This window comes from Podarcis bocagei (assembly GCF_964188305.1).
Source record: "Podarcis bocagei genome assembly, chromosome: 13".
Taxonomy (NCBI): domain Eukaryota; kingdom Metazoa; phylum Chordata; class Lepidosauria; order Squamata; family Lacertidae; genus Podarcis; species Podarcis bocagei.
In genome coordinates this window covers 12,213,520-12,240,079 of record NC_138138.1, presented here as the reverse complement: position 1 = coordinate 12,240,079, position 26,560 = coordinate 12,213,520, and the positions used below count along the sequence as shown (strand labels likewise).

At 43.7% G+C, this 26,560-nt stretch overlaps 1 protein-coding gene across 2 annotated transcripts; it reads right to left on the bottom strand.

The window, feature by feature from the left end:
- Positions 1-144: 144 nt before the first annotated feature.
- On the bottom strand, positions 145-24,802 carry IMMT (inner membrane mitochondrial protein). Of its 2 annotated transcripts, XM_081166328.1 has the most exons (15): positions 24,646-24,802; positions 20,124-20,197; positions 18,974-19,160; positions 18,046-18,169; positions 16,384-16,515; positions 14,929-15,015; positions 13,205-13,341; positions 11,325-11,428; positions 10,878-11,013; positions 8,247-8,376; positions 7,130-7,144; positions 5,635-5,858; positions 4,564-4,695; positions 3,155-3,284; positions 145-1,129 (listed from the first exon to the last, which is right to left on the bottom strand). In XM_081166328.1, the coding sequence occupies exons 1-15, from the start codon at positions 24,685-24,687 to the stop codon at positions 522-524; spliced, it is 2,262 nt and encodes a 753-aa protein (XP_081022454.1). In that variant the 5' UTR covers positions 24,688-24,802; the 3' UTR covers positions 145-521. The 2 variants fall into 2 exon arrangements, with proteins under 2 accessions (XP_081022454.1, XP_081022455.1); XM_081166329.1 differs by lacking the exon at positions 7,130-7,144.
- Between the last annotated feature and the right edge of the window lie 1,758 nt (positions 24,803-26,560).

Genomic DNA, 26,560 nt, shown 5'->3' with positions numbered 1-26,560 from the left:
CTTCAGAATTCCCAGCCCCATTATCACATTCCATCTTATTAGGGTTGTAAGGAGTAGACCAACCCAGTAAACATCCTAAGAGCAACTATTTTCTTTCAGGATATTACTTATCTAAGCAGAAATGGGGGGAGGAAAAGCAAGATGGTGGGTTTAACACCATTTATTTAAGTGCACCAAGTGGGTGAATCAGTAATAGAGGTTATAAACATTATTTTGGTTGGCTCACAAGCCTGATCAGTTACCTGGAAACTTAAAATTTTGTTATGCAAGTTGCAAAAAAACCAAAACATTCCAGACATGATAAATGGCTGAGGGGGGGGGAGGGGAGATACAAATGCAACCGGTGCTAAGTGAGAAGAAAACTAGAGACAGAACACCACGTCTTGCCAAGTGACATCACAACTCTGGTACGGTTTCCAAACCACCTAGATCTAAACCTTTGGTTTCCTCCCCGGCACTGTTAACGAATCTTGCATTTGTGTGGTTCTGAAGATACGGTAGCCTTGCATAGCTCATCTGCATCAGTCCACCTGAGTTGTTCCTAAACCCACAGCAGTGGCATAGGCAGTCAGGATATCCACCACTTGCTTTGCCTCTAGCGTCATCCGAGCTTCATTCAGCCAGTCCTGAGCCACTCTCCTGGATTCCCCTTTCAACTGATTGACAAACTTAGCTGCCAGCTCCAGGTCTCCATGTTCGATGCAATAGGATGCGTAAGAGAGCAACTTAAATGTGTCCAGGTCTTCGGGGCCTAGCTCAGAAGGCGGCTTCAGCTGCTGAGGGTGCATGAGGAGAAGGGATTGAAGGTAAGAGAGGAAGTATTGATACAAGCTGTTTCTCGTTTCGTCTATCAAGGCCACCCTCTTCGCCAGCTTTTCGACAGTGTGGAAGCGTGCCCTTAGTGCCTCTTCTGTGTACACTCCTCGACTGAGTGATTCCCGCGGAAGCGCAGCTGTTAAGGCCTGGGTGAACGTGTTGTCAGAACAGCTGGCCTGGATGGCTTCTACGGCACTCTCCAGGGGCTCGGTGGGGCTGTCTCCAGAAGCAGTTTTCATGCTTTGCTTCAGAGCTTCAACCGAAAGCCACAGCTGATGGGCCTTCCTGGCTTCCTCCTCAGCAACAGCATGGCCTGTAACATAAAATCCCACAGTGGCTTAACAGCAAGTCGACTTTTAAACAGTGATTAAGTGGCTCATACATTAGCTCAAGAACCCCAACAGAAGTAACTTCATAGGGCAAGATTAGTACAGTGATATCTCTGGTTAAGTACTTAATTCATTCCAAAGGTCCGTTCTTAACCTGAAGCACCACTTTAGCTAATGGGGCCTCCCGCTGCTGCCACGCCGCCGGAGTACAATTTCTGTTCTCATCCTGAAGCCAAGTTCTTAACCCGAGGTACTATTTCTGGGTTAGTGGAGTCTGTAACCTGAAGCGTATGTAACCTGAAGCATATGTAACCCGAGGTACCACTGTACTTCAGTGCATGGCTCGGACAGAATGATGGCTTGCAACAGGATACACCTAAGCCAGTGACATCACAAATCAAATTTCATATCCCATGCGCTGCACCAGCTCTCAAATTAAGGTGGGCCTTAGTTTGCTTAAAGCTGTTTATGTATAGCAGGCTCCGCCAACCTGTCTGGCTGATGGGAGTTCTAGTCCAAAGCCTGGGGGAACCAGGTTGGCAAATCCTGCTGTGCAGACTGGTCATTTGGCAGCCTGCAGGCCTGCAGAAGCAAGCAAAGCATCTACTGAGATCTGGCCTTTCCAAGTTGACCTATGGATGTTATCTACAGAAGGGAAGCACCTTCCCGCCACATTCTGTCACAGAGAAGAGGGGGAAAGTGTGCCTGAGCCTCTGCTGATTTGGTCTGGCAATTCTCTTTAGTGGCTGGAGATTAACTCTTGAGGCCTCCCCTAAATACATCACATACGATGGAAAAGAACCAGAGTTATCCGGGTCTAGCATTTTCAGCTTGAGTGTATCACATTGTTGCAAAGTCCTTCAACCCGCTCCCAATTCACAAAGGGTCATGCCAGAATTTTGGTGTGGAGCAGACTCTCTGAAATTAATAAGTTAGGTCCAATAAGATCATTGGTGTATTCAGTAAAATATACAGTGGTACCTCTGGTTAAGAACTTAATTCGTTCTGGAGGTCCATTCGTAACCTGAAACTGTTCTTAACCTGAGGTACCACTTTAGCTAATGGGGCCTCCTGCTGCCGCTGCACCGCCGCGCGATTTCTGTTCTCATCGTCTGCAACCTGAAGCGTATGTAACCCGAGGTACCTCTGTATATATTCTGAATTTAATAATTTAATGGTACTACCGTACCTCGGGTTACAGGCGCTTCTGGTTACAGACTCCACTAACCCAGAAATAGTACCTCGGGTTAAGAACTTTGCTTCAGGATTAGAACAGAAATTGCGTGGCGGCGGCACGGCGGGAGGCCCCATTAGCTAAAGTGGTACCTCAAGTTAAGAACAGTTTCAGGTTAAGAACGGACCTCCAGAACGAATTAAGTTCTTAACCCGAGGTACCACTGTAGTTGAATACCATCAGGAGCAGAGAGGGAGATCACAATTTGTTCCCACAATCCGTGCAAGTGGTAGCATCTGCCTCTTTGTGCACGACAAAGAGATCAGCTGCAGGGACTGCCTCTCACCATTCCAACCAACCACACCAGGTTCCAGGGCGTATTGGCATGCTTGGAGCTAGTATGATAGATCAATCAGGGTTAAAGGTAAAGGGTAAAGGGACCCCTGACCATTAGGTCCAGTCGTGGCCGACTCTGGGGCTGCGGCGCTCATTTCGCTTTGCTGGCCAAGGGAGCCGGCGTACAGCTTCCAGGTCATGTAGCCAGCATGACTAAGCTGTTTCTGGCGAACCAGAGCAGTGCACGGAAACGCCGTTTACCTTCCCGCAGGAACGATACCTATTTATCTACTTGCACTCTGACGTGCTTTCGAACTGCTAGGTTGGCAGGAGCAGGGACCGAGCAACGGGAGCTCACCCCATCTTGGGGATTTGAACCGCTGACCTTCTGATCGGCAAGTCCTAGGCTCTGTGGTTTAACGCCACCTAGATCAGGGTTACTCAATCAGAAAATGAAATTAGCCAGACAGCACACGCCTGTCAGATTTCCCATACTCACTTTCAACGGCCTGCTCAATTCCCCTCAGCCTGGCATAGGCTGTGTTGATGTCCAGAGTGAAATTGTCAAGCTGTTCCTGAGTAAGGCGTTTATACTGCATTTCTTGTTCACTGAGTTTTTCCGACAAGTCCTGAAACCAAACACAGTATCAAAATAAGCTTTCACGAACGCTATCATCTTCCCAAGGCGAGTATACCACAGTGTTAGAAACTGAGATATGAAAGCTAGGAGCTAAACAGCACCTTAAACCTAGGTTATGGGCGCCACAATGGAGTGTCTAGGTGCACTCTTTTATAACAATACAAAGCTGAAAATGAATGAACAGCTAAAATCTTATGTTCATTTTTCACATGGTCTAGTTCTCATTGTAAGACTGCAAAAAACATACTTCCACTGCCCCCCCTTAATATTCTTATGAGGGTCCCTTCTCCAGTCTCCAGAGAGTGGCTGGAAGAGGAGGCAGAAAAAGGTCCTCTTTACTTCCATCAGTGGCAGTTTTCTGAAATTTTAAGTGCAGTACTGTGCCCAGAGCTCAGAAACGGCTCAGAATAATGAAATTCCCTGTCGCAAAACGCGCCTAGAACAATGGGAGCTTCGAACGCTGCTACACCAGCGATCATCTTCTTAAGAACCATTTCTAAAGATGTCAGATTTTTAGTGCCTATTTGAGCAGGGCAGTGTACTTTGTAGCATCAAAAAACCGTCTTTTTTCCATTAATATTTAAAATGATTTATGATAGAGCCTGTCCTGATGGAGAAAAAAGCCACGGTACAACAAAGAATTCTTGCCACCTTTGTGCCTAGAATCAGATTTAGGACATCGAGTATGTAATAAAACATATTGTCCCACATATACTTGGAATTAAATCATGTGTTTGCTGAGGTCAGCGGAAATAAATCCACAAATGTACAGTCTTAAGCACTTACATAGAAACAACTTCAGCTTAGATCAATGGCACTTCTGCATTATCATGGCTGGGATCAAGATTTTAAGAAGGCAATAATAATAATAATGGTTCCAGTTACAGATAGGTAGCCGTGTTGGTCTGCCATAGTCAAAATAAAAAAATTCCTTCCAGTAGCACCTTAAAGACCAACTAAGTTAGTTCTTGGTATGAGCTTTCGTGTGTATCTGAAGAAGTGTGCATGCACACGAAAGCTCATACCAAGAACTAACTTAGTTGGTCTTTAAGGTGCTACTGCAAGAAATTTTTTTATTTTAAGAATAATAATTTAATATTTATACCCCACCCTTCTGGCTGGGTTTCCCCAGTCACTCTGGGCGGCTTCCAACAAAAGATTAAAAAAGCATTAAAAATACATTAAAAAGGCAAGTCTTTTGAGACTAGTGAAGCAAAATGCTGCACTCAAAGCCAACGGACCCTTCACAATCATATCCCAAATCCCACCTGGTCAAATTGCAGCTTGAGTTCTTGCTCTTGGATTTTGAGCACATCTCTCAAGTGATCAGCATGTGCAGCAGCCTGCCGGCGGAGCTGAGTCCTCATTTCAGTCTCCATTACTTCTCTGGCTTCTTCAACCTGCCAAAAAGTCACTAGCAGTCACCACTTTGTAGCCTATTAGGGGCCAATGTAATTAGCTGGTTTTACAAGAACAGATACCCACACCTGAGCCACTGGACGCAATTTTATCTAAGAAATGGGACCTATTCCCTAAGAGATCTACAAAACCCTGGTAAACAGTGCTGTGTCACGTAAACTAATACATTGCTGAACTTGTCGCCACAACAACCATTTTGAAATTTCTGACTGCCTTCCCCATCTTTAAAAAGAGCTAAGAGTGCTTTTGAAAGCAAAACAGGCTTAAAATGAATCTGTCCTCTGAAGTCTAATTTAAAAAGTTGCAAAAGGTAAAAAAGGTGTCTCATTGTGAATATGCTGGGGAGGTTAAAGGGAGTGCATACAAAAAAACCTGTTGAGCACTTTCTTATGTTTCCTTCTTTTACAATAAAATGCAGGTACATTATTTTCTTAAAGGAGCAGCTTTTTCAGGATTTTTACAAGACTTATTAGTGACTGAAGAAGACAGTTAAAAAAAGAGTTTTTAGATGGGTGCATGGTCATACTGGTTTGATGATGCACAGAGTATGGCCTTTTCCCATAAATTTATTTCTGAACAACCCGCATCACAGCAACTGCTTAGCTGTCTCAGTTGCTGCAGCCAGCTCCACTTATTAATTGGTCCAAATGCTTCCCTTGACTGTGTCTGCTGGTAGATGGATCTTGTGTCTAAGCTGGGTCCCTGGGCAGTGCAACCGAGTAACTGAAAGTATGTACTAAAAACCTATCGAGAACCAGATCCACAGTATACAAAGCTATACGGAGATCTGCTCATATTACTCAGCAGAATTAATGTTCTGTGTTGTTCCCTTTCAAACGACTAAAAATGTGTGTGCAGCTGCATGCATACATGCACAGAGAATGTTCATGACAAGACTGAAAAATAAGCACAGTGCTTACCTTCTTTTCCTGTTCACTTTGGATTTCACTCTTATGACGTTCTAGTGCCTTTGCCACTGCTGACTCAAAAGCTTTTTTATCTTCCAGTTTCTGCTTTTCCAGGGCTGTCTCAATGTGCTGCTGTTCTCGGACTCTCAACTCCACCAGCTCCTTGTTGAGTTGGTCTATACGTCGGTGAGCATGAGCAATGAGAGAGTTCAAGTCGTCTGTTGTCAGCTTGCCAGCTGAAGAGAGAAGACGGTTAGATACAGCAAACTGTAAAAAGGACATCAGACCTTTGTAATCTAATTATCTGAATGAGCAAAGCAGGTAATTTTAAACTGATGTGACTGGTCAAATATGACTGCTTATTCCCCTTGGTTCAGAACACAGGATAATGCTGTTCATTCAAAAGAAAGCTGCTGGGTATGAAACCCAAGAGGGGTTTCTGTGCTTTTCAAAGAAAATGTTCACCAAATTAAGCTTCTCTCGTTATAGTTCTTATAACTAGAAGCAGGACGTCATCTGTGCTGAGTCTAAAATTTCAGGATACCTTTTGGGGCATGGGACTAGTATTAAATGAAAGGAGGAAAAAAGTGATGCCCACTGACCTAACCAGATAAAAGCAAAAATATACTTATTCAGGGATTTCTGAATGGTCTCATGGAGTCAACCAACTACCGTTAAAACAATAATGTTAAGAAGTAAAAAGAGCCAAATGAAACACTGGAATAGCTGAAAAGAATACTGCAGCAAATATTTTGGGCTGAATATAAAGGATGAAGTCTGCCGGCAAAAGCATTCGTGTTAAAACTGGTTTGATATTGGAGATTCTTACAGCACACAAGTATCTAGTTTATCCTAAGCAAGCCTCTCTCCAATGTCAGCTATAACTTAACTTTGAGAAGCATGAACCACCCGATGCATAGTATTTGTGTAGTATGTGCATGCGTGATATACAAGATGGGCATTTACTGCAACATGCTCCCTACTGGTCAATTTGCTTAGTCTACAGAGGGGTTGGTGTAAGCAGAAACTTTTGGGGCTTTAATAGCTGACTCTTCTGCTATAGTAGATTTTCTCAAAGGGAATGAATACTGGGCAGGCTGGGTCGTCCTCTTATATACCTGCTGGGATGACAAGGCATCTGACCCTCACCTGAATCTCATAGCTCTCCTGTAGCTGCCTAACAGTGACCGTTTTTTACGTTCAGTCCTACATTCCAGCCATCTGTAAAACAGTCATCTGCAGACAGCTTAGGGTATATGTTTTTACTCATGTCACCATCACATATGACTAGAGGTGCACTGATGATTATCTACACTCAGAGCCTTGTGACTGTCAAAACAGATCATCTTTTTAGTAACACACCAAACTAGAGCCTCTAGTTACTCTTAGAAGTAAAAATCCAAACAATTGATGCAACTTGGATACATGTACTTGCCATCCCATTCCCAAGAAGAAATGCACAAGGCACATGGCGTTTACAGAAAGCAGAAATGAGAAAAGAACTCACCGATATCAGTTATCTCTGCAAGAGAAAATGAAGGTTTGGAAAAATTAAAGCATGTCCACAGAAGCAGATCAACGAGCTGTTAGAAGCATGCAGGAGTGGAAGAGCACAGGTGCAAGCAGACAATTCAATCATTAATAAAGGATATACTTGAAAGTACAGCACGGAATGGTTCATTTCATAAAACCATCTGGGCCATGCTGAAGTGTGGAGGCTTACAATGATCTAAGCTAATTACAGCCATTAATTGGAGAGGGCGAAGGGCGCCTGGTGTTTCCCCCCCTCAAAAGGTCTTCTGTCCTTCAGAAAAGCTTTATCAGACCCCACCAAACTCAAAAAGCCCAGGTTTCATGCACTTTTTAAAAAGTGCAAACAGTGCTAGAGTGTGCATACCCACCTTAAAAATATTATTATACTCCCTTCTGAGAAGGTACAACTTAGTGTCCCAATTCAGATAAACTGAGAGCACAGGCACACACTCCCTTCAAATGTGTTATTCAGCCATAGTTTATCTGTTATTCCTTTACCCTTTCTATTAAATACTTAGATGAGAGCAGAGTGAAGGAAACAAACTCTCATAACTACTGTTCCAACAACAATGTATTCTATTTATTAAGGAAATGTACATCCTGTCTTGTTTTTTCCTGTAAAACAATCAGACTTTATCTAGGTTAACAAACACACTTTTTCTTTTACTTCTAATTTGTGATTTTTAAATGCTTTTAGCTTTTCCCCATTTTAATTTTTAACCTTAACCCCCTCTGCTTATTAAAAGCTCAAATATATAAGGCAGCAAATGTTTTAGCCATGCCCAGTATATGTGTGACTGTGCACCAAGCCCTTAAGTTCCCAAACAAGGAAAACTATAATAAGCTGATCAAAGTGACAAGAGAGCCCTGCTTGCAGAGGAACAATCAAGAGCTCCCTTTAAGTTCCTAATTATTCCTTTGTAACTGTCTGTACCTGCCCTCACACCTGATATCACATATTATGTTAGGTGTGTTTTGTGAGGAATGGGCTCCTGGGCCAAACTGGGAAATCAATGAAAGTTTTATTTAGTGCTCTAAACTTTGGCGTACCAGTAGAGATGGTCAAGACCACAACTAAACATATTACTTACTTAGTCCCTTCCAACCAGACTGAACTTCTGGAGTAACACTATCAAGCTCTTTCTGAAATTCTTCTCTTGCTTTGGTTACAAGTTCATGGTACTGAGTTACTATTTTAGCTTCTGACTGGGCTGCTTGCACCTAAGGAATAAATAGAGAAAAGGGAAAAATTCTTAAGGCAGGCACTGCAAATATTTCTAGCTGGCAACACAATGAAGATTAAAAATGAAATAATAGTCTAATACTCATCCAAATTCATTAACCACTCTTTATAGATACCAGAAGTCACTGCATTATATATTCAGCTGGAAATGAGGGCAAAGGTCTAACTGTACATACATGTAGTTAAAGCAGGGAGGGGTAGTTCATCTGAATGTACTTAATGTTCAGAGCAGAAACAAAATATTTGATATTTTCTAACTTGAAAGACCTAAACTAGGACAACTACATTTGCATTGCATACAGAATCTAATAAAAGAAAGGCAGAGGAATCACATTTCAACAGAAAGCCTATACAGTGGTACCTCGCAAAGCGAACGCCTCGCAAGACGGAAAACCCGCTAGACGAAAGGGTTTTCCGTTTTGGAGGCGCTTCGCAAGACGAATTTCCCTATGGGCTTGCTTTGCAAGACGACAGCCCATAGGGAAATATCCGGGACAGCGGGGAAGCGCAGCGCGTCTTCCCCACTGTCCTCAGACCTCCTCCGAAGCCGGGCGGTGGGGCGGGAACGCCTCCTCCCGCCGCCGCCGGGCTTCAGAAAGCTGCTCCGAAGCCGGGCGGCGGGGCGGGAACACCTGCCCCCGCCGCCCGGCTTCGGGACGCTGCTCCGAAGCCGGGCGGCGGGGCGGGAACACCTTCTGAAAGCGGGCGGGAGGCGAAAGTCTTTGTCCCCCCTGCCTGCCTTCCCAGGGGCTTTTAAATCGCCCCGGACAGCGGAGAAGTCCTCCGCTGTCCCGGGGTTTTTTAAAATGCTGGGGGTGGGAAGAAAAGCCCTTGTCCCCCCCCCACCCCAGCCTTCAGAAGAGGTCCGGGGACAGACTGTCCCCGGACCTGGTCTGAAGGCGGTTTCCCTAGGAACGCATTAATTGATTTTCAATGCATTCCTATGGGAAACCGTGCATCGCAAGACGAAAAACTCGCAAGACGAAAAGACTTGCGGAACGAATTAATTTTGTCTTGCGAGGCACCACTGTACAGGCAGACATATTATCCCTCTTGAAGAGAGAGGAGATAAGGAACAGGGACATTAAATTACTGCACAGCCCCTAACTGGTTCATTGGTTTAAACATTTTTACTCTGTTTGGTACATTACAAAAATCAGAACCAAAACGCTTTTTTAAAAAGTTACAAAATAAGAGCAGCTAAAACAAAATTGGCAGAAGTCTTGCCTGCATACTTTGGCAGTGAAAATACCAGGAAATTCAAAATTAGCCACATTTTCCCATTTCATCCAAACCAGGAAACAATGATTAACTGGCTTCTGAACAAGCCAGGATATTCAACTAAGGTTTATTATTAGCTTCTTCCAAAGCTGGTAACCATAGTTTTCCAATTTGGGTGAATGGGGGGGTTACGGTTAATTAGAGGCTTCGTACTTGTTTGGTGCAGAGGAAGGAGCAAAGCGGCTCCACGCACAGGCAAAAGGCTTGTGCTGTTCTCAGCTTAATAAACAGATTACCTGAACAAGCTTACTAAGTTAAATCACAAAGAGCAGTTCTAAAAAGAGATGTAGTCTCTCCTGTTTCCAGAAGCTTAAGAGAGAGATGCACAGAGAGCTACTGTGCCTGATCACAACTGGTTACTAATACTTCATTAGCAACCAGCTGTAAAAGCCACAGCCCACAACATTGATTTTGAAATATCTTAAGGAGAGTGACAAAGAGCTGAGCAAATACAGGTAACTCCCAATTTATCCAGAAGTTTAATTCCAAGGCACCACACATTCAAGTGAAATTGCGTATATATGAAATATAATTGAAAAATTCTGCAAACACCCTGTTCTGCCCCCACCACGCCCCTTTTGGAGTCGCTTCCAAATTTGGCGCAATACGTGTGTGCACAGTTGCACACATATTGAACATGCGTAAATGGGAGGTTGCCTGTACTCAAAAAGATTCCCTGAATCTTAGGCTCGAGATCAAGAAAAAGCAGCATAATGCCATCTCTGAGTATAGCCGTGCCTTTATGTGCTGTACCCAATGATTTTTTCTGGGGGGACACATACCCCTAAACATTTTGTGAATCTAAGTTTGGCCTCACTGAGGGGCAGTATTTCAATATGAGTAGGAAAATGAGAGTACCCCAAACATTTTTTTAGGGGGGGGAGCACTGGCTGTACCCAATGACTATCATTGCCTCAAGCCCTGTACAACTCATATCACAGATTCTGCCAACGTAAAAAAGTCATAAGACTTTTTCACCACTCTCTACTTCCTTATGGTTCAAATACAACAGTTTAGAAGATGTGGTTAGTTCTCAGATGCTCTGGTATCCCAAAGACAATCTCACAAGTACTTAAGTGCTCTGTTATATTCATAATGTGAATAAACATACAACTGGAAATCATATTCATAAGCATCCAACTGGATAGTCATAAGCATCCAATTGGAAATCATTAAAGCTAATTTGGCCAAAGTTTACCTTTTTGACCATATTGTCCAGATCAACAATCATATGACGAAGGTTCTCTTCTGCAGCTTGGATGTGAGGCTTGGCTCCAGGAATCTGAGACTTCTTGGCACCATCAATCACTTCCTTCGTTTTCTCCAATTCTTCTCTAAACAGAATCAGAAGCCACCAATTAGCTATATTAATATTCACTGTCTGTTAAAAGAAAAACGTGAAATATAAAATCTGTCAGTCCATGGCATGTTTGGGAGTGATTTTGGGGTGAGGGCTGAGCCTACCATTCCTAACCACTGAACATCAAGCTTGATGTCTGCATAAAAAGCTATTTTACGTGCGTAGCCCCATATTAGGCTCCATTAGTCACATTTAAACATTTTATTATTATTTTTATAATCTTAATTTCATAAAATCCCATTGTTTGCTTTCTACCGGATTACTGCTGAAGCTAAGAACTCTTACTTGGCTTTTAAAAGGACATCTGCAGCTTCATCCACAGCTCTTCTACGATCCTTCAATGCTTCCTCCAACGTCCTCCACTGAGTTGCCTTTTTATCACTTGGAACCTAGCAAAATGCACAATCGTCCTCAGTTTCTCAGGTTTCCAACTGCTTGTTAAGAAATCAGCACACACTTACACAAGTTGCCAAAAATCTATCAGATGCCTCCTCATCATAAATTCTACACGTTTACAAAGAACATGGAAAATGATTAGAGTAGTTTGCCATCAAATTTGTTGTGCAACATGTATTTTTACAAACGTTTCTCTACAGAAGCAGAAAATAAGTCTGCACGATGTAACACAAGCAGCAGAAAAGGAAGATCAGACCTACATCATGCTCTGATGAAGCAGTATATACAGAAACAGGTAACTCCATCCATCCATCAGTGAGTAAAAATGTCCAGTTATCATGAGAGTCACCTTCTCAGATATAGTTGAAGAAACCAAGTACAATGGTACCTTGGTTTGCAACCACTTTGGATTACAACCACGTCAAACCCGGAAGTGTGTGTCCCTTTTTTTGGATTACAACCCTTTTTTTAAAATTACAACTCATTTTTTTGGGAGGCCCCATTGGTGAAAGCGCACCTTGGGTTACAACCTATTTTGGTTTACAACCAGACCTCCGGAACAGATTATGGTTGTAAACCAAGGCACCACTATATGAAAATATCAAAATGAAACCATCATAATCACAGAAAACTGTCATAGGAAGACAGCAGGGCTTAACTAGCACCCACATCCATTAATGGCTGAGACCAATCATTCTGGCTAGGACACTAGGTCATGTCTGCAACTGTGATGGATCCAGACCTCTCCATCTTCCTCTCTCTCAAAGAACATCATATTCTCATCATATGAGACATGCTGCTCATCCGCAGATGGTGCTGAGGTCTTGTCGGAGAAGTTGCACTAAAGCAAATAAGAGTGAGAGTCCTGAGGTTGAACGTTCTTAATGTCCCAAAGGTACTGTGCAGGTTTTCCAAAAACCCTTCAATCGAAGGTAGTCATGGAGGCACTTGAGGCAAAGTCAGACTGGAGGCTGGGATTAGCACCAGGTGGAAGGCCATTATACTGACTAAAAGCTAGTATTAATCAAGGTAAATAAAGACACAAATACAGTATTAAGAACTACCCATAACATCAGTCCTTGGAACCAAAATAACGAGCGGATCCTCAAGTGTTGATGACAGAAGATACCCAGGATTGTCAGACAGTGGACACAGGAAGGAAGGGAGCATGGGTGATTGTAGCAGCATGGATAATAGGAATCCTGCCAGTAAACAACTTGACACCTATCTATAGGTATCTATCAAGAAAAGCCTTCTCTTGGCAACAGTTGTCCCATGGAGAAACATCATAGTAACAGCAAAGTAGGGTTGATTCCTTCAGTCCTGATCGCTGCAATAAATAAGGGCTTCCTGACAGTCATGTTCCTAATCCCATGAAGGGCGAGTGGTATGGTAAAGCGAATGACAGGTCTCTTGTGAGCAATCTTGGCAAAGAGGGGTCAGATTTCATCCAGCTGTTTACTCATTGCACAACTACACTTGGGTCAGATGAAAAGGAGAGCTGGATGAAGCCTGCGTACAGACCATACTCAATTCCAAAACTCTGGATGACTTATCCTGGCAGATTCATACAGATCTTAAATAACACACACACACACACACACTTCTTTTTTTGTGAAGTCCTGGCAAAATTCCTTTCCTATATTACAAATAACTATGACAACAATGACATTTACCTCACTTTCCTATTAGAAAGCCAAGTAGCTTTGGATTTATTTAATTATAAGTCACATTTTAAAGTAATTAATTAAACAAACAAACACACACACCTCAGAATTATCCATAGCCTCTCTTAACTTCTGGGCATGAAGATTGACAGCCTGCACGGCAGCCTCCTGGAGTGTAATCGCATGCACGGTTGCACGAGCAGTGCCATTCAAAGCACTTTCCAAGGTCGCTGCAAGAGCTGGTGAGAGAAGAAGTAAAACAATTTGGCTTGTCCACTTCTCACCTTGCATAGCAGGGTTTTGTATTTCTTTCTTCCCATACGCGCCTGGTCCACGCCACTGGCTCAGATTATGGCAGCGAGGGTGCTTTTGGGGGCAAACTACCACCAGTTTGTGGGATTTGCACTGGCTGCCCAATCTGCTACTAAGCCAAGTTCAAGATGCTGGAGCTAACATATAATTTACTGTATTTTCTTGATTAAATTTATTTACAACTTCATCTTCATCTGAAGATCACAGGGCAGCTTACAGCATAAAAATGCAAAATCAAAATTAAAGAAACAAACTCCCACACTTTGAAAAAGGCCACAGATTTTTTAATCAGACAAAGGCCTAGTTATAGAGGAACATTTCTGCCTAGCACCTAAAGATATGTAATGAAACAAGTAGGCAAGCCTCCCTGGCAAGAGCATTGTGCAAATGGGAAGCCACCACAGGAAAGGCCCGTTCACATATTGCCACCCTCCAGACCTCTCATGGAGCAGGCACATGAAGAAGGGGCTGAGATTATGATCACAGGGTCTGGGTTGGTTCATATGGGGAAAGGTAGTTTATGTATTACAGTGGTACCTCAGTTCTCAAATGAAATCTGTTCCAGAAGACTGTTTGGCTTCTGAAACATTCGAAAAATGAGGCATGGCTTCTCATTGGCTGCAAGAGGTTCTTGCACTCAGCAGAACCCACATCACATGTTCAGGTTCCGAAAAGCATTTGAAAACGGAAGCATTTACTTCTGGGTTTTTTGGTGTTTGAGAACCAAAACGTATGACAACGGAGGCATTCGGGAACCGAGGTTCTACTGTATAGTCCTAAGCCACACATATAGCCATGTACAGCTAAGGACTAGGTTACTTAAGAGACCAGGTTATTCCTATATACCCAGGTCATTGCAGTCTGGAGAACTTCTCCCACAAGTTCCAAAAATACGATAAACCCACTCCACAGCAATTTGGATAAGAGCTTTCAGTGCAGCTGCTCCTATTACGTGGAACAGCATTCCTTTTGAGATATGACATGTGCCCACTATCTGCACTTTCCAGAAACAATTGAAGACATTTTTGCTTTGATGGGCTTTCAAATGAAAGACCTGGGGGACCTGGGGAAAAGCATTACTGCACACAGCCTAAGCTGCGAGTGAATATAAGGTGTGAAACTGTAAAACAGGTTCCACTGCTTACATGGCATAGCAGGTAAGGGCGGGAATTGAATAATTTGTAAATCTATACACTAAAATAAGTTGCAGTTACATTCTGGGAGGGCAGAAAAATGGTTAGAGATGCTTCCGCTCCAAAGGAAAATGCTTAAACTACTGCAACTCAGACATTCTTCATAGGGTTTTTCTGAAAACATGGGCAAAGTATACCCCTCCCCAAGTAGATCATTTTCATGCCAAGACAAAGCTGACAGGGCAAAGTGAAATTTTATGAAAACAGCTTTCAGTGATAGAATGCTTCAAAAAAACTAGCCACCTTTATTACACACCTACTCTTGCAGCTGAAAAGCAAGCCGAACTTGAAATTGCCAAGGTATACTGTTTGCCTACATACCAGAAACCTTTGCTTGTTCCTCTTTATCTTGCTTTGCAAGACGAGCAGCAACTTCATCAGCTGGCCTCTCTTTTACACGTTTTTCACCTAGATATAAAGGTTTGCATTTTAATAAAACACTGAAAACTAAAACCAAGATTGATATAAGTTTGTTCACGAGGCAGCTATTTCACTGTTAGGAAACAGCCGAGAGGTCAGTGTTCTAGAAGTGTATTTTGCCAACAAACTGATCCCTTGGCTGGACATGCTCCATGATTAAACCAATCCACCTACTGTATTTTTCGCTCCATAAGATGCACTTTTTCCTTCCTAAAAAGTAAGGGGAAATGTGTGTGCGTCTTATGAAGACGGGAGGCTCTGCTCAGCGCTCCCTTTAAGGAGTCATGTGGCGCATGTGTGCGGCTATTGGGGGCTTTTCCTCGAGGAGGGAGAAGAGCTGCTTTAAAGGGAGTGCGGCGCTTGGGGGAGCCTTCATCCCCCTGCCCGGGAGAGGCTGCGCGCAGCTATCCCGTAAGCCAGGACAGCAAGCGGGATTGCTGCACTGCGATCCCGCTTGCTGTTCTGGCTTCTGGGGTTCTGAATTTTTTTCTTCTTGTTGTTTTCCTAGGTGCGTCTTATGGTCTTGTGCGTCTTATAGAGCGAAAAATACGGTAGCAATAATAAATTCAGAAAGGTGACAATGCGCTCGGCCAGGACATTACATTCAGAAATCAGCGAGAACTTAACACTACAACGTAACCACCCATGTTCCATATTTCTGTTTGCCCCAGCCTTCCTCTCTAGCTTCGAAAATGGGGTCATCTCTGCACCACTTCAGACCTCTGAAGGGTTGCTCTAACAAAAGAGAAAATCCCTGCCCACTTCAAGGTAGAGGGGTATATTGAGGCTGCCCATTTTGGTGGTGGGTTTTCCTCTGGCCCCAGAAGGCAAACTGGACCTGAGTGTGGTGGGCAGCCAAGATGCTGAGGGCACATTGGTTAGTCAATGCCCAAAATGATTGCCTGTTCCCATCTCCAAGATATGGACCTGAGAAGAAACTGTCTTCAACATCTCATGGAGGCACAGCATGAGGAAGTCACCTGTGCTTTCAACTCTACAGTCATTTCCTGGCCTGGGAGTAAGCTTTATTGGGCAAAGAAAAATTACTTTCTTCCAGAGAAACATGTACTGTATTAAGATTGTTTGAAGGGCAGGAGGAAGGTACTTATAACAGAGATTCTGGCAAGGCTATTGAAGCCAATCAAAATGTCTGGACCCCTGGTGAATTCTATCATCACTTACAAATATATTCTCTTTTCCTTCATGTATCTTAATTAAAATTTGATACAGCCACAGAGGGAACAATGGAACAAACAAAGGATTCATCAGAACTTAACTCTAGTTTTGCAAAGTTCTTTTCTTTCAGAATTTCAAAAGTAAAGAAGCCGGGAGTTTGCAAAAAGAACCAAACAATACCTAGGTCAGGAGGTTTGTGTTTTCCTTCAAGAGGCGCATGACTTTTGCTCTGTTCTGTCTCCTGCATGCCTGGAGCTGGAACAGAAACAGCTTCACCTGTTGCTGAAATTATCTGAGCCGCTTCTGAACATGCTGTAATTATCCACATGCAAACAGAAATTAAAACCATGGCAAAAATGTTATAAACTGACATACCATCTGAATGGAGTAACTTTTGAAAAAAGAAAAAGGGAAACGATTTGAAGATTCTAAACCTCTTTTATTTGGTCCTTGCTCTTCTTTCTTGAGGTTTTTGAAAAACTTTATTCAGAAACACAGTTTGTGTGATTCAAATGGCAACACCAATAAACAAAAAAATAACAAGAACTATATGACAACCCAGAAAACATAATATTCTCTGCCATTGCAGGTATAATAAAGAAGAAGGAATCCATCAGTATCGTATTCATCAGACAAAGATGTGTAAGGAATATGCAAACATGAGATGGTCGTACCTTCCTGGACACTCCAATCATTAATTATTTTTCCAAAATGTGTCATGTGGTGCTGGGATCATCCTTGTACTATCAGGCTTATTTGCATGAAAAATAAAAAATTTCATTCTGCAAAAAAGACATCCCATTCTACTTGCCCTTCAAATATGTGGATTTGATGTCTAAGCTTCCCAGTGTCTATTTTCCAAAGTTCACTATACCCAAGAACTACAGTAGGGGATCTACTTCACTTCCACAGTTATGTTATCACATGTCTGGCTGCAACAGGTATGAATATCAAATCTGCAAGTATTATAATCACACACCCACAGATAAAACAATGAAAAAGGATTACTTTTCCTGTTTCAACAGTTGTTTGTCCAGTTACAATGCTGATCTCCTTAGCATCTCATCGCGAAATCTTTCTATCCGCGGGCATTTCCACCTCAAAGGAAGATAAATGCCATGCTGACCACAACCCTTCCAATTTTGCCAAGCACGTGTCAATCTCACCAGGCTATAACCAGATTGGCTGGGCATAAATTAAAAGTGAATGTCCAAATTAACTGGCTTATTTCTCTCTCAATTGTTCCATAAGTGGATGGTGGTGATATAGGAGCCCCTACACCAGTACTGTACAGGCCTCATTTTCTATACTGAGTCAATACTGTAGAAGGATGGGTTATTTAATACAGGTGTCAAGAAGAACCGCCTGCTGAAAACGTTTTTGTTTCAGTGTGCTTATCCAGACTGATGATTTGGTTACATGTTTCATTGTGTTTTTAGAAGTTTTTAATGCTCTTACAATGTTTTATGTGGGGTTTTTAAAAATTGTATTTTTATTGCAGATGTTGGCCATCTTGGCTTCTTTTGGCGGAAGGGTGAGATATAAAATTTAGTAATTTAGATTGGCATGCTTTCTGCACCATATGAACACAACACAGAATTTTGCAACTGTATGTGAGTTTTTGGAAGGAAAGGTTGCAAAGGAACATTCTTTAATCCTGCAGCCAATCAGAAGCTGCACTTTGGTTTTCAAACGTTTTGGAAGTTGAACGGACTTCCGAAACGGATTCCGTTTGACTTCCAAGGTATGACAGTAGTTTCAAGTTCCAAAACATAAACTGCTCATAAACAAGTCAGCTCTATCCTGCATATTTTTATAAGGTCCATAGCTATCATATCTTACCTTCTTTTTTCTCACTAGCAGCTGAAGGTTCCTCTGTTTTACTCTTTGCAATTTTGGCAGCAGGTTGTTTAGATTCTTTCATTACCTCTGTTACAGAGGAGATTTTCAATGGACCCGACTGTATCTGTGAGTAGGGGGGGAAATCTCAGTGAATTGCATACTATGAAGAATGCCTGTAAGACAGATATACCACTTAAATATGCAAAACTCCTAGACTGGGGTGGATAACTTGTGGCCTTCCGGACATTGCAGAATTACAACTCCCATCAATCCCACCCTGCGCAAGATGGAAGAAGCAGTTTGGGGCAGTGTAAGAAAAGCAGCAGAAGAGAAACAACATTTCAAAGTGACAACATATCCCAAGGCTAGATTATCTCTTTCAGTGCACAGCATGTCAACACACTGAAAGGTCGTGTGCACATGTGAAGGCACTCACAAAGGGCACTCATTGTCAACACGAGACTACAAGGGGAACAGAAGGCACTTGGTGAAATCCTGTCTTCTCTGAAACTAATAAGCAAGCACTCTCTCAGAACTGGAATCTGACAATTCGCCAGTTTATCCCAATGAAAACGTGTATAATGCTATAAAGTGTGGCAGTTAACCAATCTATTTTGATAGGAGTAAAAGAATCAGGAATAGAAGTGTGCAAATGCAGCTTTAAACAGCATACATTTTAAGTAAAATGGCAGTATATCTTCATAACCCATGCAATCACAGCCTCTTTCAGTATACCCATGAAAAGCTTACAACAAGAACTCTGACCCAGCAGTTGAATCACAGTTATGAAGCCTGAGGACAGTGAATAGCATATCCAGCTTTCTAATCAATTATGTTTCTCAGTGGCATTAAGCATGCAAAATCTATAGCACAACTTAAGAATTGGAAAAATGACAGATGTGTTATTAAAGCAAAGATAGAAACTTACTGGCTTCTTTGGTGTTGGAATACTAAAAGAAGGACCCAGTACCATGTCAAAGACGTTGCTGGAATAAGGGATGGTCTTCTCTACATTTTCTCGGAAGCGTGGATCATACTTAGCATATAAAATAGTTCCGCCTACCCCTCCACCAACAAACAAAACACTGGCTCCTATGATTTTGCCTGCAGAGACACTGTTTAAAAAGAAAGTCCATGCTGATATACAACAATAAATTTATAGTACAAGTCAGAAAGCATCAAGGATTACAGATGTTCAGTACCTAGAGCTACAGCTGTCTAATATTTTCTAAGCCAATTAAAATCATGTTGGCCCTTTAATTAAGGAGGCTGAATCAGGATATGCAGAAAGGGATTTAATACAAGACACTAAAATAGGCAGGATAGTTGTAAATAAGACGAATATCTTATTACAGTTTCTATTCCATTACACCACCCAGAGATCCTTTGATAAAGGGTGGTATAAAAATTGAATAAATAAATAAAATGTTTAAGGTAAAGGTACCCCTGCCCGTACGGGCCAGTCTTGCCAGACTCTAGGGTTGTGCGCTCATCTCACTCTATAGGCCGGGAGCCAGCGCTGTCCGCAGACACTTCCAGGTCATGTGGCCAGCATGACAAGCTGCATCTGGCGAGCCAGCACAGCACACAGAACGCCGTTTACCTTCCCGCTGGTAAGCGGTCCCTATTTATCTACTTGCACCCGGTGGTGCTTTCGAACTGCTAGGTTGGCAGGCGAATAAGATGTTTAGCCTTGTACATTTAATAAGCCCAAGGGCTTTCTCTAACACCTTGGGCTCCTTTGGGAGGAGGAACAGGATATAAATAAATGTAATTAAAATAATAATGATATTGTATCCAGCCACTGTCAAAGCACCATCAGGGCAGAAGCCACACAGCTCCGCAATCAAGCTACCACACATAAATTCCTTTCACACATTCACACGACATGATGTGCAGAATGGCCTCGGCTGATCTATGTGGAAGGGGCACGATTATATGGCAAAAGACTGTCTCACACTTTATTTATTGTTCACTTTTTTGACTCAATGAACAAAAAATGTTTTGCTAGGCACTGGTTTATCTAGCAAAAGGAATACCCTACTGAGGATTTATTTTTTTAAAAAAGATCTACCTACCCAGATTCTCCAGATGTAGCATATCCACGACCCAGACGTAATGGACGGGCTGAACTTCTGCCACACAGACAAGTCTAAAGGAAAAAGAAGAAACTTGTGGTTAACAAACCCATTCCACGTAGCTCAAAAAGAACCACGGAATCATTGTTTTGTTGCTGCAGCTTTGCTTTTTGTTAAGAGGAGACTTGCAAATAACATTATCTCATTATCCCTTCTGCCAACACATACCCATACAGAAAATTTGTGGCCCACTCTGAAGGAACACCAACCATTAACGTCCTTGTTATTTAATAAAACTACCTTGTCTGGTCATCCGGAAGCCATTTTTATTTGCCACAGGTAACCAAGCAAGTGACTACTGATACAGTTGCATTAATACACTTAAACAAACTTAGCGGCATATTTTTCTAACTAACTCCATTGCAAGATCATGAAATATTGTAACCTCAGATCCAGACATGCTAACTGAAAATTATCCAAAGCAGATTACCTTTTATCCCTCATTCCACGATCTTAAAAAGCTTACAAACCTTATTTACTATTGAGAGGAAATCTTGCAATCATGATATAACACTATCTCATTTCAAGAGGTCTCTTTCAAAACGATTGATAAATTGAGTCACTCTGAACAGTATTGGTATCAGTTTACAGAACCTAAATTGACACACACATAAAGTTTGCAGGGTTGTAAATATTGGCATTTAAATATTAATAGCAGTATTAAATTCAGTCAGACACAGGTTAGTTTTAAAACTTAATTAGCTAAAAACTGCAACTACTTACTGAAATTAGAATTCCCCTCACTGAACTACTACAATGTTATATAGAATATTCACACGTGCCTGTGATATTCTGGCAATCACTTTTAATATACCAATCTAAAAAGGTTTGCCACTAACAAGCAAATATCTTTCTGTGGAAAAAAACTAAAAAAAAAAAATCCCCACAGTACAGTAATACTGCTTTAAAAGTGTTGGCATAACTCTGGTTTTCCACAGGAAGAACAGATGCCCAAAACCTTCATTAATACCATATGTGAAGTTAGGAAATAGAAAACTCTGGAAGTCTGTTTTCCATGCCACACCCTAGCTCAGGAGTTTCCATCAATTGAAAACATAACTTTGAAAATGCCAGACAGATTGGCATCTAGAATTTGAACACCCACGCTCAAAAGGTCAGAATTGGCATACAGTTGTGAGACTTCAATGGCTTCAAAATAGTCACACAATAAAGTATTTGGTCAATTTGCGTGAAGGCTTTTACTCTGCATGCTAAGCTCTGTTGTTTAGTAGCTTGTATTTTCCAGCCCAATGTACCCCAAGGGTGCCCCAGAAACCTAGAATACAGAAATGCAATAATCTCACTTTACAATTCATTCATTTATATGCAACTTTATAGTGCACAGGCCTGAACTTCTCTCTCTGCTGAACTGTACAAATGATTAGAGACCAGATGGTAAGATTATCTTGTAATTGAACAGCAAGAGCAAAACATATGAAAGTTACCTATGGTGCTTAAAAACTTATTTTGAGTACCGTATTTTTTGCCCTATAGGACGCACCTAGATTGGGGGGGGGAGAAATAAAGGGGAAAAAATTATTCCCCCCCCCCCGGTGCGGGGCTGGGGCGTGGGAAGCCCGAGCTACCCCCGACCCCAGAACAGGCAGCTCTCCGCAAGCCGTGGGAGCCCAGCGCGAAGTCGCGCCGGGCTCCCACGGCTTGCGGAGAGTTGCGCAAAGCATGCTCTGGGAGCATGCGGGGCTGGGGGAGGAGGATGCCCGAGCTTCCCCCGACCCCAGCCCCCAGAACGGGTCCCAGAGCGATGCCGAAGCTGCACACAAACCTTGCAGGGCTGGGGGCGAGGGAAGCCCGCCGCCAGCCTCCAAACCACGTCGGGAGACAGCGGGATGGTGCGCTGTGCCTCCCCGCTGTCCCCCGAGCTTGTGGGGCTGGCGGTGGGGCTCTCCTGAAGCCTGGAGAGCGAGAGGGGTCCCAGAGCGATGCCGAAGCTGCGCACAAAGCTTGAGGGGTGGGGGCGGGGGAAGCCCGCCGCCAGCCTCCAAACCACGTCGGGAGACAGCGGGATGGTGCGCTGTGCCTCCCTGCTGTCCCCCGAGCTTGTGGGGCTGGCGGTGGGGCTCTCCTGAAGCCTGGAGAGCGAGAGGGGTTGGTGCGCACCGACCCCTCTCGCTCTCCAGGCTTTAGCGAAAGCCTGCATTCGCCCCATAGGACGCACACACATTTCCCCTTCATTTTTGGAGGGGAAAAAGTGCGTCCTATAGGGCAAAAAATACTGTACTTTCTAGAGGTCAGAAAATTCAACAAAACGACATATGCAGCTACATGCACATTTACCGAAGTCCCACTAACATTTAACTTGAGTTACACCAAAGTATGTATAAACTGGCTATGTTTTACAGTACAATCCCATGCATATTTATTCAGACGCAAGACCCATTATGCTCAATGGGGCTCACTGCTACTAAGCGCATATAGGATTACAGTCTTGGTCATAGTCCCAGACATTTTCACAGCTGTCTCTTTGAATTTCCCTTTTCGCCTTCTTTCTAAATAAATCAAAAAGAACAACTCCGTAATAAGCAATCTGGGGCTCCATTCCAACTTCATTTTCGAGTTCCTTTTCTAACAGGATTCACAAAAAGAACACTTTAAGAACACCCACCAAAGCTCTTGCTTCACTCATCTAAACATCAGAACTCAGTGGGCAGGAATAAACGAGCAAGTGAGGCTCTTCAATTGTGGCACCCTGACTGCTTGATGCGAGCACCACATTGTCCATCTTTAGAATGTTAGAAACAGGGCTGATTTCAGTGGGTGTTCTTATGGCAAGGTCTTTTATCGGCATAATCCTACATATGTTTACTCAGCAGTTAATGACACTTTACTCAGCAGGGCTTACAACTTGGAAAGTTTTAAGTATGACATTGTGTCTTTTTTCACTACCACTTTAAGCTGTTCTTTTTGATGCATGTTTTTTCATGTGTTTTTTCCCCTTTTAATACAGGTACATTGTTTTATTGTTCACCATTATCTTAAAGCTTATAAGGTGCTCTAGATTCACATTACCGCAGAAAATGTGTGTGTGTGTGATCTTATAATGATCCAGTGTCATCTTTACTGGTTACTAATTTGTCTCTGGGCTCAATTCAAAGTGCAATTATTATTAACTTTTGAAGGCATAAGTCTAGGACCAGTTTAGTTCAACAATCACCTCAACAGAAAGGAAACTCCCCAGGCATTAAGATCTACCTCTGAGGCCCTGCTCTGAGTCCCCCACAAACATTAGAAATGTGGTGGGTGCGCACAAGAAAATTTTGGGATTTTGTTTTGTTTTTGCTGTTATGCTGGCCAGAATCTAGAACCTACCCTGACAGAAGTTTATCTGGCCCAACTGCTGCACACTTTCCAGCAAGACTTTGTTTCAACAGGCATTTTTGGATGCTGCTTCTTAAATGATAAACACGGGCTGTTTAAGCTTTGAAGAAAAACCCAGCAAGTATGAAGCTCCAACACCACTACACTTTCCAAAACTGTTACTAGTTAATTAGAATAGTAGTTTCAAGGTCTCTAAATGGATAATGACAGAAGAAGGTGGGGCAACCAGGCCTTGCTCTGCAACTAGGCTCAGCCCTAGAATCTCTTTTTGACACTGTGGCCTGCAAAACAAACGAACATCTCAAGAGTAAGTGCATAATGTTTTCTGCCACCAAAGCCTGCTTAATATGTACGAGGAAGCGGACTTTCCAGCACACTTCTCGCCGCAGATATTAAACAGTGTAATCTTTAGGACACAGAATAATTAAAGCAAGGTCATGTCCTTCTACCAGCTATGAGAAGGGACTTGCCGGCTTTAAAAAAAAATAAAAATGGATCAGCGCTGCTTGCCAAAGGACACACCCCTAGTTCGCTGCTTCACGTGAAAACCCCAAGAAGTGGTGAGGGAAACCCGTGGAGCCCGAGGCCCTCTTTCTGGGTTTAGAGGTGACATCCAAGGAGCCTACAAGACCCAGCAGCCCTCTCTCCGGTGGCGACCCTACGGCAACTGGGAGCGCCCATCCACAGCACCGCCTCTGCACGCGAGCACGCGTTCTCACGAGCGTTTCATAGACTCCGGCTTCGCTCTCTTCCGCCCGCCTCTGAGGCAATAAATAACTACAAAAGCCCCGGTTAGACTTCCAGCCACGCATCTAGCCAGAGATACGGGTAGAAATATAGATATAGAGACAAGACCCAAGCGTCCCGCAGTGCATGATGGGAAATGTAGTCTTGAATTTATTCATGAAAAGAAGGCAAACCACGCGAGTCGCCTCGGCTGCCGACGCCCCCGGCTGCCCACCCACCCCCACCCCAATATGGGCCAGCCAATGGGCTCCCTCGCGGGTCTTCCCTCCTCCTCACGGGCCAGGCGCGGGCTCATGGTCGCCCTTCGCCTCCGCCACGCGCGCGAGGAGGCTCCTGCCGCCCGTTCCTTTTCCCCTCACGCCTTTCTCCTTCCCCTCACCTGAGCCGCTGTGCTCCCCGCGCGGTGACAGGCCCGCAGCATGACGCCGGTTCGCTGAGGGAGGCGCTCGACGGAAAGCGGCGGCAAAGCGAGCCTCGGGCCTTACGCTGCGTGCGTGCTTGCGCGCATGCGCGTCTGTCTCCTCCCCGCCCCGCTTTGCGCGCAACCGCCCTGAGGCCGAGCGCCTGAAGAGGCGGGGCTTGCGGCTCACCAATCCGGACGGAGGGGGCGGGCGGGGAGCGAGGGAGCGCTTCTTGCCGCGGCGGCCAATCGGAAGGCGAGCCGCCATCAGCCCGCCTACCTAGGTAGCATATAGAGCAACAATGGTAGAGTAGGCGCAGCCTTTCGTTGTCTGTGTGTTTCTGGGTCCTTAGGAGAAAAGAGGCCGTGTTATTTCTTTCTCCTGCTGCTGGACGGCGGCGGTGGCGGCTGCTGGTTATGGGGAAGTTTGCCAGTATTTTAAGAAAAACGCTTGATAGCTCAGTCGGTAGAGCATGGGAATCTTAATATCAGGGTGATGGGTTCGATTGCTGCATTGCAGGGGTTGGGCTATAGATGTCCTTTGTGGTCCTTTCTAACTTTGCAACTAGTGAAGTGCCCTTTCAGGGTGTGTGTTTTTCTGCAATCGAGCGGTATAACATCAAATACATAAATACATAAACTGTTTTAACATCAAATCGCTAACATCAAATCGCCAACCCAGACACAGTGTGGGGAAAAGTTACCCCATCTCACAACGAATTTGTATTTCTTGTATTTCATAAAATGTATACATAATTGTAAAAAGCCAACAATAGCAGCAACCTCAAAGTGGTTTACAAAAAGATAAAGCTACGAAATCGGGGTGGGGGTGGGGGGTGGGATCTAGTACTTTAAAACATTCAAAGTGTCAAAATACATAAAACAGATTAAAATTCAGACCAGCACTTCTTTTTTGGGGTGTGTGAAGAATACTATCTAGGTACAGAATACAGTCATACCTCGGGTTGAATGTGCTTCAGGTTGAGCACTTTTGGGTTGCGCTCCGCGGCAACCCGGAAGTAACAGAGTGCATTACTTCTGGGTTTCGCCGCTTGCGCATGCGCAGACGCTCAAAATCATGTCACGCGCGGAAGCGGCAAAACGCGGCACATGCAGACACGCCATTGCGTCTTATGTTCCATTCAGGATGCGAACGGGGCTCCAGAACGGATCCCGTTCGCATCCCGAGGTACCATTGTAGCTGCCGGGAGTGACACCTCAACACCTTCCACATGTTAGGAAGGCTTTGGGCATTCCAACATGACATAACAGAGTCTCAAATAAAGATATGCTCTCCCAAGGCCCCATTCCCAGCATGTTCACACTATATCAAGGATGTGCTCTATGGGGTACTGGGCCCGTTGGCAGGCAAACTCTGCGTTGCATATATTTCTGCAAATTCTGGCAACACCAACCCTGCCAGGTGGGAATCGCTTAATGATGACCACAGCACCTGGAGACAGGCAGTCAGGTTGAGTATCCACAGTACAGTGGTACCTCAGGTTAAGTACTTAATTCATTCCGGAGGTCCGTTCTTAACCTGAAACTGTTCTTAACCTGAAGCACCACTTTAGCTAATGGGGCCTCCTGCTGCTGCCGTGCCGCTGGAGCACGATTTCTGTTCTCATCCTGAAGCAAAGTTCTTAACCTGAGGTAATATTTCTGGGTTAGCGGAGTCTGTAACCTGAAGTGTATGTACCTGAAGCGTATGTAACCTGAGGTACCACTGTAGTGAGGAGGTGACAAATGTCCGCTGGGAGAAACGCAGAGAGAAGAAATGCCATAGTACACCTGTATCAGCACAACCGGATGCCTTCCTCTGCCCCATCTGCAACAAAAGGTAAAGGTAACCCTGACTGTTAGGTCCAGTCGCGGATAACTCTGGGTGCGGCAC

Bases quoted from the DNA above. Each gene is read 5' to 3' on its own strand.
- IMMT (XM_081166328.1), bottom strand. From the start codon at position 24,687: ATGCTGCGGGCCTGTCACCGCGCGGGGAGCACAGCGGCTCAG. The intron at 20,198-24,645 runs GTGAGGGGAAGG...TTTTTCCTTTAG, and splicing joins CGGGGAGCACAGCGGCTCAG to ACTTGTCTGTGTGGCAGAAG. The intron at 13,342-14,928 runs GTATGTAGGCAA...TTCTCTCACCAG, and splicing joins GGAACAAGCAAAGGTTTCTG to CTCTTGCAGCGACCTTGGAA.